Source organism: Hippopotamus amphibius, chromosome 11 (assembly GCF_030028045.1).
Source record: "Hippopotamus amphibius kiboko isolate mHipAmp2 chromosome 11, mHipAmp2.hap2, whole genome shotgun sequence".
Classification (NCBI taxonomy): Eukaryota; Metazoa; Chordata; class Mammalia; order Artiodactyla; family Hippopotamidae; genus Hippopotamus; species Hippopotamus amphibius.
Genome location: NC_080196.1, coordinates 11490001 through 11507474, shown reverse-complemented (window position 1 = coordinate 11507474; position 17474 = coordinate 11490001). Strand labels below are relative to the sequence as shown.

General features: G+C 42.8%; 1 protein-coding gene across 7 annotated transcripts in view; it reads right to left on the bottom strand.

The window, feature by feature from the left end:
• Positions 1 to 17474, bottom strand: part of JARID2 (jumonji and AT-rich interaction domain containing 2) — a 237387-nt gene that overhangs the window by 81088 nt on the left and 138825 nt on the right. For 5 of the 7 annotated variants that reach the window (XM_057700587.1, XM_057700589.1, XM_057700585.1 and 2 more), the window contains one exon: positions 13900 to 14041. The exons of the other annotated variants lie outside the window; for them this stretch is intronic. In XM_057700587.1, the coding sequence (XP_057556570.1) occupies positions 13900 to 14041 (142 nt within the window). The remainder of the gene's footprint in view (positions 1 to 13899; positions 14042 to 17474) is intronic. 7 annotated transcript variants of the gene reach the window in all.

Below are 17474 nucleotides of genomic sequence, written 5' to 3'. Positions count from 1 at the left end.
GGCCCTGTGTTTCCCATTCTTTCCTTTACACTGAGACCCATGTGCACTGATCTCTTAGGAGGGTGGTACATGTTTATGCAGAAGAACTGAGTATCTATAAAGATTTCTCTAAACAGAATCCCTCCTCTAGCAGGATAAATAATGTGTTAAGGAAAGACAAGCCCAGTTTCAGTAATGAAAAAGCTTAATACACAATTTCACAAAGATTAGCATTAGCAGTAAATTTGAAAAGAAACATCACAATGCCAGAAAGATACACCTCTCCCTGCTTGATATTCCTACACTGCACTACTCCATATACAAGGTGCGACCCCCACCCCAAATTACCCAGGCCAGATATGTGGTGCTTTAACAGACACTTAAAATGGAAATTCCATGATAACTTTAAAATTCATGAAAGCATGCTGCCATCATAAATTACTCTAAAAGTTTCCTAATCAAAACCAGAAAATGACAGTGATAGCTTTCAAATACCCCCCCCCCAACTCCCTTTCTGATTAGCCAAGAACCTCTTACGTTTCAGTCAATTCTTCCTTTGGTTCAAAAAAAGAAAGAGATCACAATTGGGGTTTGTTTTGCATTTACTAAGGTGAAGACAGGGAGCCCATCTGTTCCCTCCTCTAATCGAAGGAAGTTAATGCTATCGTTCAACATGCATCCACCTAACATCGATTCAGTGCCTCTCCGCACATCTTAGCTGAGAGTGACTTGGGGCCAAGGCTACAGCATAGCAGGCACTTACTGACTACTGAGATATGTTACTGTTTAATTCGAACAACCACCTGGGTTGCTGGTTACTCAAGGCTGCCTACCTGAGCTGGTCAACCTCGACACCTGCACAGCTCCCAGCCCACTGCATGGTCTCTGCAGGCCCAGGAAAGGCGGGGAGGGGTGTGGGGCGCACCGCACTCTCACTGCAAATGGCTGCTTCAATCAACTACAATACTGCGCCAATCCCGCCAATCCCGGCGCTTCTGTAAGACAGGAAGCTGGACTGGGACCGGATATTTTTTGCCCCAACGGCCAGGTGTGTCCCTTCAAAATATCAACTAACCCTCTCGTCTCAAACGTGTTGGTGCAGAAAAGTTAGTAAATAAATGCTGTCCTCGTCCAGCCTGCTGGTCACATCCGTGAGATAAAGCACCAAAGCACACCAGGCCTTCCAGAGGCAGCCTGCTACCGAGCACAAAGACCACATCATGTGTCAAGGCTCAGCCTCTGCCAAGAGGCTCCGGCAGAAAGCGCCAGCCCTCCCTGCTCTGCAGGTCTCCTCCTGCCAGCAAGCAGCCCAGCACCCAACACGCTCGTCACATGATTAATGCAGCTCCACTATATCCAGCTGCTGGGCTGACTGCGCCTCCAGCGCTGGGCCTGTCTCTCGGTGTTATCTTGGCCAGGAAGCTGGCTCCCAATACCCTCTGTCAGGAAGTTACAAGAACTACTCCGTGGGGTCTAGAGCCTAGCAAGAGTGAAAGAGTCTACAGAAGGAAGAACTGAGTGCTTGCGCCACCTTACTGTAGGGTGCCCCAACTAGACACCCCCTCGTGTGCCACAGACATCACATCTTCCATGGCACTCGACACCCTGAGCTTGAAATGATTTGCTTCTTTTCTTCTGTCTGGAATGGAGATTTCCTATAGCACAAAATGAGGCTTAATCGACCATCTCTTAGATCCACCCAGTACCTGGCAAACAACTCGAAACTTCATGAAGAAATCAGCACTCTCTGCTTCCCTGAAGGTCCCACTCCTCTGCGGGTTAAAAAGGCATCACTTCACCCAGCCCTCAGAATCCTCAGGCCTCTCCAAAAATTTTGAAAACAGAACTCTTCCATCCCTCCCCATCACCAGCTTTCATGGGGGCTCTTCACTCAAAGTGGGTAGAAACCAGGTACTGAGTCCTGAAATACTATGGGAGCTTTATCTCTTGGCAAAGTACACCTAACCCCCTCCTGTGCCTCAGTTTTCTCATCTATAAAATGGGAATGATGATCAAAGACCTATGCCAAAGGGTCTGCTGTGAGAATCAAATAGACTAATGCATATAAATAACTTAGAATAGTAACCAGCACACCGTAAGTGCCACATAAATACTTGTCACAGCCACCCTGCAAAGGGGTGATTCTTTTGGAAGACTATCTCTCCCATGGAGAGTTAAGAGGAAACGCTGGGTTAAGCAGCAGAAAGGCTCTCCAAGGAGACAAAGTGCCAGTCCATATGATTGTAGAATCTTAAAATTTTCTTTCTCCCAATTTCTAATCAAAAGCCTAGTTATAAGACTGTGCCAGAAAAAACAGGCCACACCTTAAACCATCTAACTTGGAGGATCATCAGGGATAAGTCTCCCACCTAGCTGACACTTACCATAAGATCAAGAGGCCATCAGGCATGGATACACAGTAGTTTACACATGTTTATGTGCTACCCAGGGACCCAGCATCACACCAAGGAGAACATCTTATAGACACCAAGGCCTTGGAAGGCTGTCTTCCTGTCCCAGGAACGAGAGCCCTGGTCCTGGGGATACACCTATGAACAGTACCGGGCCAGAGGTGAAGTCAGGAGCAGGGGCTCTGGAGGCTAAAGCCATGGGCCATGTCCACAGGGCCTAGGAGGAGAACCAGCAAGAAGGCTCTCCAAGGAGAGGAGTGTCTTGAGAAAGCAGGTAAGGAGACTCCATCCAAGGATAGCAGCACCATGCGGTGCAAGCACAGCTACCAGGAGCCCTGAACACTACCCTCCACACCCAACTTCCCAGGCCTCCCAACCACGGCTCTAAGGAAGACCACGGCCAGTAAGAGTGAGCAGGAGTGGGGATGAGAAGTGATCCTCTTCCGTCAGCTCCTGCCTCCCACGTGCCCGACTCAGGACAGCACACACAGGCTCAGCCCAGGACGAAGTCAAGCACACATGTGCTAGCACCCCTCAGCCCTACTTATCCTGGTTTGGGTGGTAACAGTGTGCCTTTGCTAACACTAGAAGCACAGGGTAGAGGGTGGAAAGAAAACTTTCCAAAGGGAACCTGCAGTCCATCCTGCCATTTAGGCCAAACAAATTCATGAACATTCCATAAAGGGAACCCCAAACCCAGCCCAAGTCTGGTCAATTTCCAAGGAACCTCAATCCCCACCCAGTTCCAGATTCTTCCACCTTCCGCCTCCTCCATCAACCGCAGCCCCACTCCACCTCCCCAAACATCACCTAGACCACGGCTTTCCTTCCTCTGATCCGTGACTGGGCCACATCTTCAGTCTTCCATAAAGGGCGTTGATGGGTACCTTTGGGCACTATTCACGTGCATAGTCAAGAGGGCCTAACCCGCGAGAAGGACCACACAGATGTACTCCACAAGATGTTTCGTTCATGAAGAAAAGGGCCTGCTTCTTGTAAACAAAGCAATGCAAAACATTGTTTCGAAACCCCCAAATCATGCCACACGGTAACAATCTGCCACGTAGTTAAAATTCCAAGACAGGAGGAGGAAACGGGGAATCCCATAAACCTCCCATAAATAATGTCACGTGCAAAACCAGTCAGACGTCATGTTGATTAAAGCAGCTTCTGTGGTTCCACAGATACCATGGTCAGGCTCCATGTCGCCATGGGGGATGCAGGAAGAGGGCTTCTCTTGAACAGACCACCAGTGTCTTCGGTTACCGAGGGGACAGAACTCATGAGTGGGATCTGAGAGGCCTGAACAAAGCCCAGGGGATGCTGCTGCAGGGGTAGAATCTGTACCTGACCATGACCGTGGGTGACAACACGGGCCATCCTGGTTACGGTATATAGAGCTGAGAGATGCAAACTCCTCTCCCAAACTTGAACAGCAGGGAAGGAGAAGGAGGCCCATGAGCAAGCGCCCGAGGGGAGTCAACACTCTTCCCCTCACCCCTCAAAGCCACCAACAGACTGAAAAGGGAAGTAGAAAAAAAGCGTATTCTCCCAGAGGGATGTAGGAACAACCCATTATAATCACACAGTTACCGCCGATCAATCTGGAAAAGTCACTTGAAATTGAACAGTCAGTCAGGTCCTCAAAGTTCTCACGTGGAGGATGACTCCTCCCTGGTGCCCTTGTGCAGGAAAGCATGACCTCTAACCTCTCATATTGGAAGAGTCCAGAGATGATATCAAAAGCTCAAAAGACACTAAAGTTTCACCCATTTTCTATGTACTGCTTGGTTAACACTGAAGAAAAACATTTCACTTATTGCATTAAAGAAGGACTATAAGCACTGGCAGGGAAGAGACCATTTACTAGGCTATAAGACCCGAGGAGCCACGAGAGGTGTCCAGTGCACAGAAGTGCTCAGCTGAGGGGGCAAGAGCCACTGAGATCCAGCCACGGTTCAGCTCGCCAAGCCAGGCACCGCTGGCCCACAGGAGCACCCTTCTGGAATTTGTCCAGAAGGACCTGAAAAAATAAGACCTACATGCAATACTCCTCATAGAAGGTGACATGTTGGGAAAGTTCAAGGCATCAGAGATACAAAGGCTTGGGTTTTAATGGTGACTTTCCTATTTATACGAAATGTGCCACTGGTGAAGTATTTTGAATAACTGTTGACTCAGCTATAAAACGGGTAATAAAACCTTCCAGGTGCTTCATAAGGATTAAAGTAAGACTCAGCACAATATGTTATATTCACTGAGGGACAGTTCTTCTTTTAGAGACAGAGGTTCTGGAGATTCAAAGAGTATGAAGGATGGATTTCTACAAGCAACATGCTCTCTTGCAGAGTGAGATTTTCTATTTATAAGTCAACTGCTTTTTTATTTTGAAATTTTCTTTTTCATTGCATCAGGGCCTACTTATGCAATTCACTTTTTTCTTTTTTGATGACTAATTAAATGTAAGGTTATGACTATGACTAAGACAAAGTACAAACATGGTAGTTACATTTCCTGCATTACGTTTCTCTTTCATTCTCTTTCTTTCAGTCAACATCCAAAGAACAGACAGGAACTTCTGCTTCTGGCTAAGACAGACTAACAGGGACAGGATTCCCCTCCTGCCTGAAAGAACCAAAAATCCACACAAGACAATGGACATCACAAAACAAAGCACTGTGATCCCTGGGAAACAAATGATTGCCCAGGTTACGGCCTTGAGAGGATTTCCAGGTCAGAGCACACAGTGGGGAAATGCAAGAAGAATCCAGATGAATCCCTGAGTTGAGGAGGAGTTGAGAGTTTGGGGAGAAACAAAATGTACAGGGTTGCACAGTGGTTAAGAATCCGCCTGCCAATGCAGGGGACACAGGTTCTCTCCTTGGTCCCGGAATATCCCACATGCTGCAGAGTAACTAAGCCCGTGAGCCACAATTACTTAGCCTGCGTTCTAGAGCCCGTGTGCCGCAACTACTGAGCCCACATACTGCAACTACTGAAGCCCACGCACCTAGCACCTAGAGCCTGCGCTCTGCAACAAGAGAAGCCACTGCATTGAGAAGCCCGCGCACAGCAATGAAGAGTAGCCCCTGCTTGCAGAACTAGAGAAAACCCACACACAGCAACGAAGACCCAATGCAACTGGAAAAAAAATATATAGGGCAGAGTACTGGAGAGGCAAGAGCCATACAGAAAACTCTGGAATCTGCTGAGGACCCCCCTCAAGTACTCGCTGAGTACTAGCGAATACATGTGTGAGGGAAGTACCCAAGGGAAGGTACCACAAGAAAGGATTACAGGGAACACTCCCAAACCCCTCACAGGGCTGGGAATCATGCTTTGTCAAAATGGTACACATAACTCACAGGACACTGAGTCAAGTACTTATACAGGTTCTACCTGAGTAGTTGGGAAAACGTAGCCCTACACCAAACACTGCTCTCTGCCCCTACCTAACAAAGCTTAAAGGGTTCAAAGTTCCCTAGTAACCTAATCATACCCTGGAACAAGCACAGGCAGAGAAATACAAACATATCCAGAACCCAACAAAAGAAAACTAAGGATGCCCAGCATCCAATAAGTAATTACCAGGCAAGCAAAACAGCAGGAAGATATGACCTATATTGAGCAGAGGGACATCAATTAATCCAAACTGACCCACAAGTGACAAGAGGGCAGACAGCAGAATCAAGCAGTATCAGCAGTATTTCATCTTGTGGAACTGAAAACCACAGGCACAGAAAGATACAGAAAATGAAAAAGCAGAGGACTTTGTACCAGATGAAGGGACAGGATAAAGCCCCAGAAAAACAACTAAATGAAGAGGAGATAGGCACCCTTCCAGAAAAAGAATTCAGAATAATGACAGTGAAGATGACCCAGGACTTTGAAAAAAGACTGGATGCAAAGATCGAAAAGTTTGCCAAAGACCTAGAAAAATTAAAGAACAAACAAACAGAAATATGCAACACAATAACTGAAATGAAAAATACACTAGAAGGAACTAATAGCAGATTAACGGAGGCAGAAAGGCGAATAAGTGACCTGGAAGACAGAATGGTGATCATCACTGATGCAGAAAAGAATAAAGAAAAAAGAATGAAAAGAACTGAAGACAGCCTAAGATACCTCTGGGACAATGTTAAACGCACCAACATTCGCATTATAGGGGTCCCAGAAGGAGACGAGAGAGAGAAAGGACCTGAGAAAATATTGGAAGAGATTATAGTTGAAAACTTCCCTAACATGGGAAAGGAAATAGCTACCCAAGTCCAGGAAGCATAGAGAGTCCCAGGCAGGATAAATCCAAGGAGAAACAAGCCAAGACATATAGTATTCAAGCTGACAAAAATTAAAGACAGAGAAATATTATTAAAAGCAACAAGGGAACAACGACAAATAACATACAAGGGAACTCCCATCAGGTTAACAGCTGATTTCTCAGCAGAAACTCTGCAAGCCAGAAGGGAGTGGCACGATATATTTAAAGTGATGAAAGGGAAGAACCTACAACCAAGAATACTCTACCCAGCAAGGATCTCATTCAGATTCGATGGAGAAATCAAAAGCTTTACAGACAAGCAACAGCTAAGAGAATTCAGCACCACCAAACCAGTCCTACAACAAATGCTAAAGCAACTTCTCTAAGCGGGAAACATAAGAGAAGAAAAGGACCTACAAAAAGAAAAACAAAACAATTAAGAAAATGGTACTAGGAACTTGAGGATGGAAGATGCCTTAGAGGACTGGGACGGGGAGGGTGGGGGGGAATCGAGGGAGGGTGGGGGGGAGTCAAGGGAGGGAGGGAATACGGGGATATGTGTATAAAAACAGATGATTGAACTTGGTGTACCCCCCGAAAAATAATAAATAAATAAATAAAATTTAAAAAAAAAAAAAAAGACAGGATAAACTCAGCTACCAACAGCCAAAAAAGAAAGAAAAAAAAAAAAGAAAAGAAAAGAAAAGAAAATGGTACCAGGAACATACATATCGATAATTACCTTGAATGTAAATGGACTAAATGCACCAACCAGAAGACAAAGACTGGCTGAATGGATACAAAAACAAGACCCATATATATGCTGTCTACGAGAGACCCACTTCAGACCTAGGGACACATACAGACTGAAAGTGAGGGGATGGAAAAAGATATTCCATGCAAATGAAAATCAAAAGAAAGCTGGAGTAGCAATAATCAGATAAAATAGACTTTAAAATAAAAAATGTTACAAGAGACAAGAAAGGACATTACATAAAGATCAAGGGATCCACCCAAGAAGAGGAGATAACAATTATAAATATATATGCACCCAATAGAGGAGCACCTCAATACATAAGGCAAATGCTAACAACTATGAAAGAGGAAATGCAAGGCAGAAATAGAGACACAGGCGTAGAGAACAAACACATAGACACCAAGTGGGGAAAGCGGGGAGGGTTGGGGGGGAATGAATTGGGAGATTGGGATACCAAATTGTACACTCTAAATATATGCTGTTTATTGTCTGTTAACTGTATCTCAATAAATGTTCCTTAAAAAAAAAAAAGTGACCCACAAGTGACACAGATGACAGGTTAATAGACAAAGACACTAATAACATCTATTATAATTCCATTCCGTATGTTCAGGAAGGTAGAGCAAAGACTAAGATATATTACGGGAAACATTAAAGATTATAAAAACACCAAATCTAACTTCTGGAGACTAACGACAACAATATCTGAGGTGAAAAATACACGTCTGCAGATTTTAGATAGAAACTATCTAAAATGAAACACAGAGGGGAAAAAAGACTGGAATAAAATGAAGAGAGCATCCATGAGCTGTGGAACAACTTGGAGCACCTGCATATACATGTGCTCCATGTATATGGGGAGGGGGGAGACACACGACACAAACAACACATGCAAAATATATCTGCAGAAATAACAGTTTCAATCTTTCCAAAACTGATGAAATCTACAGAATTGAGAAGCTCTATGAAACCCAAACACAAGAATCTAAGAGAACTAGATGAAAGCATCCTGAAACCTTTAGAGTTAGACTTCTTGCCAAACAAACTAAAACCCAGGAGATGGTGGAGCAGTATCTTTAACAAACTCTGCAGGAGAGTGGAAGAGGAGGGACTATTAACCTACAATTCTATACCCAGCAAAAATATCTTCCAAAAATGAACGTGAATTTCTTACAACTGCATGTGATTCTACAACCCTAAAAACAGATTTTTTTTAATGAGGGTGAAATAAAGACCTATCAGACAAAAAACCTGAAAGATTTATCCAACACCAGCAGACAATAGAAATGTTAAAGTCCTACAAGCAAAATCAAAAGGAAAACGATACCAGAAAGCCATATAGACCTAAAGGAAGGAAAGAAGAGTACCAGAAATGACAACTATGCAGGTAAATAAAGAGCTAGACGCATTTACATTTTTTACGTTTATTTAATTCCATAATTATCTTTTGTGGTTATTAAAGGTGCCACATAATATTCAGTCCCTCAGTTTTGCACCTTTTTCCACTTCCTGTAAGTAGAGAGTACATTTCAGTCAAGATAGCTCTAAATTCAATAGTGCATTTAACATTAAACTAAGCTACTAATGCATTTTGTTAAACACATATGTAAAAACTATAAATAGTTTTTACAAAAGTCTTTTAAAGGCTTTTAAAATTCTAATTCCTAAGGATGGTCACATTGAGAATTCCAATTTCTAACACTGTGTGCTGCCAAGCAAGAATACTATGCATTTGGGCCTATCTTCCTTTCTTCTAAACTAGGAGGGAGCAAATTATTTTATGTCAACATAGCACCTTGGAACAGAAATAACAAGGAAAACAGTAATATTTGGCAATTCAGCTGTAAAAGGGATGCCTATTAAAAGCCTGGGAGAATTCTCATCACCTCAACATGTATTCATATCCAAAACCTGAAACGCACCAAGTCCTCACCCTTAAAATAATGCTCCACATTCAAAATCCAATCTCCTAGAGCAGGGCTGGCCATCTGAATTCCGTAAGTCTTAAAATACACCAAAGGCCTAAATAACTAAAATATAACAGCTATGTTTAACCAAAAAAAAAAAAAAACACGTATGTCCCTACAGAGGCACAGTCCACACTTTTTTAAACTAGTTCAGCAGATTCTTGTGGAGTGTATCAGGGATATTAATATCAAGTACTAATGAAATAGGGGCCGCCCCTCAAGGGCTTCTGTGTGACTTATGTGTGAACAGCCCAGATAACATCTTCACAAACTACAACCTCACCCACTCATGCCTGCTCTATGCAACCAGATACCTGGTCATATGAAGCTTCGTAGAAGAAATTCACACTCTACATCATTAGGGTCCTTCCTCTGACTCAGTAACTTCAAAAAAAGAGCGACACACGCCCACACTTTTCCATCTGCCCATGGATGTTGGTGACGGTGGTGCCATGGAGAAAAGACATGAATCAGAATTTGCATAAATCAAAATCACATCTGAGAAGCCTTCAATGAGTGTGCATGTCTCCACGTAGCAATTCATGCGTCACACACGCTGATGACAGCCAACAGGAATATCTCACACGGAGTCCTCATTATATATCTGGGAGCTCCTCATGAATCAATTTGTTCAGGACACAAAACCCCCCCCACGAAATGGTTATTACTGTCACAGACATTTTACAGATGAGATAACCAAGGTTCGGTGACGTTACACAACTTGCCCAAGAACACATAATAGATGGTCAAGCCAGAAGGGGCCACACGGTCTGGCTCCAGCCCATACTCTTAACCACTGTGCCACATACAAGGTCCCCATGACACGTCTCTGAGAACTACCATTGCCTTTACATTCCTCTTACCTATTCCCTCCAGCCACCCAAAGATAAAATAAGGACACACCGTTAATTCTGCTAGCTATCTGAGTGGTCGATCCCAGTGACCCCTGAAGAACCATGCATTTTGGATCTTCTTCTTTGTACCAACTTCTCTGTACTCCTCCTTTCCACCAGCCAAACCCCTATCCTGATCATAACCACCACTCCCAAGTTTCTCAGTCTATCCACACCTGACTGACAAAATCGGTCCATTCCGGTTTCTAAAAATACTGAGACACTTCTTGCAGGAAACACAAATTTTACAGTAACCGAGTATAATGGGGTGAGTCAGGTAAGGTGGTGGGGGTAAGGAGCCAGGCATGGCCACCAACAAACTCAGAAGGGGCTGATTAAAGGCTGAAGTCTCTACAATGTTTCCATTCTAAACAGTAAGAACTAATTAATGCATGATTTTTCAAAATTATTTATTAAACTCACCTACCACAATGATCAAAAGAAAAAGAAAACCAACATCTAGGGAACTCCCACCAGCATTGAGTTCTTCAGATCTTCAATGGCTGGGCTGCCCTGCCCATCAGACAGGCAAAGAGCTTCTAGAGAGGCTGGCTTTTCCTTTTACAAATACTGATTTTAGATGATGATCTTTTAAAGACTAGTTAAAGAGATACCTTTTATTTTTGCCTCAATAAAGAAAAATAAGTCCTATGGAACTCTGGATTCTACTGCTTTCTATGTACCAAAAGGATCCCCAACTTAAGTAAAACCAATGGCAGCAAGTACAAAGGACCAAACATAGCTCTCCGATAGAAAAATAACACAGTGTAAACAAATGGGATGTTTTGACTAAGGACTTAAGAAACGTGTTACAAGCATCAATCAGAAAATGGAATTGCTTCAACTTGCAGGCTGAAAATTTAGGGCAAGGTCTAAACTGAAGCTGGCATAGTCTATGTAGATTTTAATTTTTCTTAAGGGAAGTCAAACACATAAATTCCCTCTTTCTTTGCTTTCCCCCACCATAACAAAACACATATTAACGAGCGATTGCCTGTACAAAAATAGCTAGCAATTCATATCATTCTAAAGAGAGAGGGAGAGAGAGAGGGAGAAAAAGAGAGAAAGCATTTTCCAAAACAAATGCATAAATCATGACTGGAAATTTAGGATTCAGTGTTCTCTCCTAGAAAGTCTAGATGCCCACGGAGAATGCAAGTGGTCCATCATAAAACATGCTCTTCTCGTGTGTATTTATGGGTATTTTAGACACAAAGTAAAAAGTAAGATCTAGTCAACAACCTGTCCAATGCTTGAAGCGACATTTCAAAATCACCACTTTAGGTAGCTTTTCTGGGCTTGGCTTGGCATCAGCACAGACAGCATACTCGTCAACTTCTTAGAAAAGGTACGATACATGTAAGATGAAGGAAGGTTGTGTGCTGAAGTCTGACAGTAACTGACAAAGCTCCAGGAATTCAGATTCCAGTTCATACAATCTACCTTACAAGGCAGGGCTCATAGCATATAATGTATGCTAAATGTTTATGCTAAATACCAACAAGGAATCAAAACAAAAGAGCTGTTAAAAGCCAAAAAAGCATTAAACATTATTATTTTCTATTTGCTATGTACCCTACAGCACTGCAAGATACCTATGCCCTGACTATACTACCCATTTGTAAACTACAAAGCCCCCTTCTGCAATGCAGGCCCACCCCAAACCAGCCCTAAATCTAGCCTTACCTATCCAACCTTAATCTACACTACATCCCTGATAGATTTCACTAGTAGAGTGTGGTCATAACTCCCCAAAATGCTGTCATGAATCCTTAATTCAGTAAAACAAGGTACTTGGCATGCTAATAATTAAAGCAGATTAGCAATGGGTTAAGTTTTCCCTAAGTTCCCCTGAACAAAGTTTCTCTTTTTCACCACCCTGGAGAATTAAAGCTAATTGACTGATTTGCACACAGCTGCCACACAGCACCACAGTCCCATGCACAGAGGAAGCCGGCAGCACTGCCATCTGAGCAAGGCACTAGGAGCCAGGGACAAAGGGCTCCCCACCCCCATCCCAAGAGAACGAAGCCTAATGACCTTTGTCATCATACCCCCATGCTGACTGACCTCACCAGAGGTGAAGGTGATGGACAGCTGTGTAACTAAAGGACTGGGTACTGTCATTTCCAACCACAATCACAGAATTTTGTTCCCCCAATACAGATGAAAGATGGTGCTAGCTGCACGACCCCCCCACCCACGTTTGAAAACATGGATTGTACTTTTACACATTTTAATGTGTTTAACTAACATGATTTTTCCTACACATCCTTCAACCCTCTCTCTTGTGATGATGCACTTTTCAAATTGGGGCAGAGCGAAATGTTTGTCACAGAGCATCTGAAACATAAAAAGCTTACACTGAGATACTCAGCCAAGTGTCTTCAAAAAGAGTGACATACAAAGTCCAGTACAACGGCAGAGATGCTTCTTACATACGCTTGTTAATTGTACTAACAACAAACCCAATGACACCTTCTAAGACACAGTGCTGAGGATTAAGAGAAAAAGAGGATGGAAGTTAATACAGACTCTATATCAGGGGTTTTCTAAAGGAAGACACTGCATGATAGAGGAAAATAAAGGCTTGGAGCTATGCACCTCAAATTTCAGATCGAAAGTACAGTTCTGTTAAGGATTTTAAGTATCTACGCAAAACTACTCTTGTCCTTTCCTCTTAATTTGCCACCATATTCAGTTCTTCATTGGATACACACATCTATGTGGTTTCTGAAAAGCAACTATAATTCTGTATACAGAAAGGATAAACAAAGAAGTCCAGACCAGGGGTTATTTTTTTCCCCATTTCCCCAACCTCTCCAACAAACAGATTCTAAGAAAAAGTAATTAATCTTGTCATCCGGAAAACACTGAGTATGAAAACAGAAAAGGAATAAAATGAAATATAAATTCTAGATTGCCCCCCGCCCCCCGTGGGGGCGGTGCACGGCATGTGAAGGAGGGGACAACAACACACGAGACATGAAATAAGGCAGATAACTAACAAAGGGTTTTTTAAACACCCAATTAAAAGTGCTATTATATAATGTCACTGTCTGACCATGAAGCCACAACTCTTATCAAACTACCATAGCCAACTTCCTGCTCAAGCTATCTTAAACTTAATTAGGAAAGTCATTTAAATTAATTTTAAGAACCAATTTCACACCCACTAACTTGGTTAACACAAGTGTATTTTGCTTTCCTGACAAGGGGAAAATTTTTTTCAGAAACACCACATTTAATTCTTCAAACTTTTAGAAATATCTCTTTAGAAATGACAAAATACCATCTCATATACTCAATAATTCAACTGATGGAAATCAATTAAAATGAACAGCAAAGACAAGAATTACAAGCTGGCAAATCTCTGGCCAATTTTTATGGCAGGAATGTGTTGTTTGGCTTACAGCTTTTTGTTTGTTTGTTTATTCATCTTTAATTATAATTAGTGGACAATATTTAGAAACCAGGATACTTGATACAAAAATCCAGAATTTTGGCTCCTCTATGAAAAAATCAGGAGATTGAGTGAGTGGGCCCAAGTTTGTTCCCACGCGGCCAAAACTGGCACCTAGTTTGAAGTCCCTGGTTTAAGGCACCAATATTTTCAGCCTTGGGTACTAACCTTTTCCTCGACGGCCCTTCTTCAAAATCTGAAGAACTAACATCGTTGCTAGTCGAGGACACCTGGGATGCATCGTCCTTCTCATTCTCTGACTGTTCTGATGCTGGTCCTAATCCCTTAGACTGGCCATTACCAAGGAGCCCTACAGGTGAAAAAAGGGGACAAACACTTCAATACATGACATCAGGAAGCAGCACTTTACCACAGTTAACCCTACACAGTGGCTGATGAGGGCAGATAGGAATCTGGATAGAAGATAAATAGAAGGTACATATCCCTTGCGAATGGAGGGGAAAAAGTCCCACCTGATCCTACTTTAGACCTTACACAAGACTGAAATGCCTACCAAAGAAATAACTCCAATAGTAAGAAATTCAAGCAGAAATGTATAATCATAATAATATACTATAGGATTCTTTTTGAAGTACATCAACATCTTTCAAGGCTAGGGAGTGAAAAGGAAGAAAAGAACTTGACGTATTACCAATTCAAACTAGTTATCCTTCCAGGGCTAAATATTTACTCTAGCAACACTGAAATCCTTTTTGGAATTGCCTTCAGGAACCAGTACCTGACTGCCACCCAAAAAAAAGCATCAATCATTACTTTGTAGCCATATATCAGCTCTTAACTGTAGAAATCTGACTGTACAACTAAGGATAAGGATTCTCTAGGACTGCACACCTGGCACCAGGCGGAAGTGGGAGTCTCAGGGCCCCAGGATGTGCTTCTAGTAATCCAAACTGGAAAAAGGGCTACGCCAAGTGATATGGAAGTAGTTTAGCAGCCAGACCACACTAACAGGTAACTGCTAAACAAAAGCCTGGTCTTCTAAGCATTCAGATGTCCTTGCATCTAGGGTTCTGGACACAGTTTAGGTTCTACCAATGGGAGGCCTGTAATCACACAAATGTCCAAAGCCACTGGCCCCTAGTTCCACTGTCTAGCCACCAGCCTCTGGGCATCAGCAGAAATGCTAGCACAGTGTCTTCATTTTCACAGCCACAATGTTTGGCTTTTAAGCGAAGTCAAAAGGGCAGGGTGGCCCCTTGATTTTTGTTCTCCCAACCCTTCCAGCAAGTTTGTAAGCACTTACATTCCTGTATTAAATCCCTTTTTGGTTGATGCACTTGAAGAGTGGTTCCTATTAGTTGCAGTAAACACTATACAGAACACAATATTCTACATTTTGGGTAAGATTTTCTGGAAGAACATAGTAGACTGCAACAAAACCCTGAGACCTAGCCTGTTTATGCACGCATTTCCCCAGTTATCTATTTTTACATCATTTCAGAGTATGAGTAATAACATATGGTTGGAAATCTAATACAATGCAGTAAATAAAATCCCATGGCTGTCACTTAGACTTGTGGCTTTGGGAGTCATGACTACAATATGGAAATGAAAACAGACAACTTCCCAGAGAAAGAGCAAATGTGGGGAGTTTGCACCGTGAGGCAAACAGGAGACATAGTTGCAGGGAAAACTATGAGTCCAAGGATTGAAGTATGGCCAGCATTTCAAAGATGAGAGCAGTGCTATCCATTACAGTAACCACTAGTCACACGGAGCTACTAAGCACTTGAAATATGGCTAGTGTGGGTAAGAAGATGAATTATTATTTTTATTTAACCTTATTTAAAACTCACTATAACATTTCTTTAATAATTTTATATTAATTCTTCAAATATTCTGGATGTATTAGATTACATCAAATACATTTAAATTAGTCTTACCTGCTTCCTTTAGATTTTTTAACGCAGCTCTAGAAAACTAATGCTACGTATGTGGTTGAAATAACGTCGCTATTGATCAGCACTAAAAATTAGAGCACTGCAGTAGTGTGTGTGTGTGTGTGTGTGTGTGTGTGTGTGTGTGTGTAGGGGGGGACCACGACGTGACCACGCAACAGCCCACCCAAATAGCAGAAGGATACAGACCATACTTATAAACGCAGATTAGGAAACTAGCCCAGGGGCATAATATGTCTAATATGTCACGTGTAAAAAGAGGAGCTGATGGATGAATTACCACACTTGAAAAGGATGGTAAATTCAAAATAAAAATTCTGGTGACGGAACCATATATAAAATTAATTTTTTTTTTTTTTGGGCACACGGGCTTAGTTGCTCCGCGGCATGTGGGATCTTCCTGGAGCAGGGATCGAACCTGTGACCTCTGCATTGGTAGGTGGACTCCCAACCACTGTGCCACCCAGGAAGCCCCAAAATTAATTTTTAAGGGGGATATATCTCTGAAATAAAAGTGTTCTCTTGGTTGAATTCAAATTTTTCAATAGTACATAAGGACTTAAAGGAGAACAAAGTGGGAAAGGAGGAAGGAAAAACAACTTCACTTTCTTAACACCCACCATACACCAGGACAATGGGGATACAGGCATAACCCAACAAAATCTAAACATTAGTAGCGAGAGGAGACACTCTGGTGTGTATCCGTTAGCAGTACGTGCAAAGAAGAAACCCTGCGCTTGTAGAGCAAGCCATAGGGGAGGGCAGAGAGTATGAATCACTGGAGCCGGCACGCAAATGTGCAACAGCAAAACGAGGGGAGCAAACCTGGTATCTGCAGCGCACCTAAAAACAGACACCAGAACAGTGGTGGTGCTGCTGGCAACGAAGCGGAAAGAGGAGGAGGAAGGGGTGGCTGTTCTGAAGCTATGTTTGGAACAAGGAGGAAATAGGAAGGACCACCAGGCGCTGCTCCGTGAATTCAGGGAAGAAGCACTTGCTGTCCCCTTAGGTACACAACAAGATCTCGAGTATCTGCTGCGGGAGCAAGCAGTGCGCGAGAGAGAGAGAGTGAGTGAAGGAATGGGTGAGCAGAGAAAAGTTAAGCTATTCAATGATAGCTCTACTCCTGTCCCTCTGACAAGAGGAACCTCAGTAGACTGTAAAGAGTAGTGACCCTCAAACTTGAGCACTAGTCAGTATCACCTGGTGGTTCAAGCACAGTGCCCGTGGGCCTAACCCCCCGTGTGTCCTCTTCCAACAAATTTCCAGATGATGCTGGTTCTGCTTTGGCTGGTCTGGGGACCGCATTCTGAGATCCGCTATTGTATGGGAAAGCAAGATTCAAGCCAGTAAGAGATCTAGTTGCCCTAGAAAGCTCTGGGCAAGTGTGTACTAGATCCCAGGCAACCAATTATGTTTGCACAATCTAGCACAATACAATTCACGGTAAGGCACCCAAACCCAAAGTTCTGCTGGGGCATTCTTCCATCTGGTATCATTAATTTTGTGAAGGGAAAGAGGGCTGCTTACAAAACTTATCACAAAGCTATCAGCATCTGCTAATGACAAATACAGTTAAAAAGTAACACGTGATGGGAAAAAAGTGTTCATATCTGAGAGGCATCAGTCTAGAACATGAAGAATATGATGTTTCTTTTCTCAAAAAAAAAAAAAAAAAATCAACTGCCCAAGCACAAATTCAGGGAAACTGGATTATGAAGTTTTACATGAAAAGGGGGACTTTTAACTGACTACACGCGAGCTCATGGTCAGGCAGAAGGATGAGATCGCTCTGAAACACTAAGACACGACTGGGCTCCATTA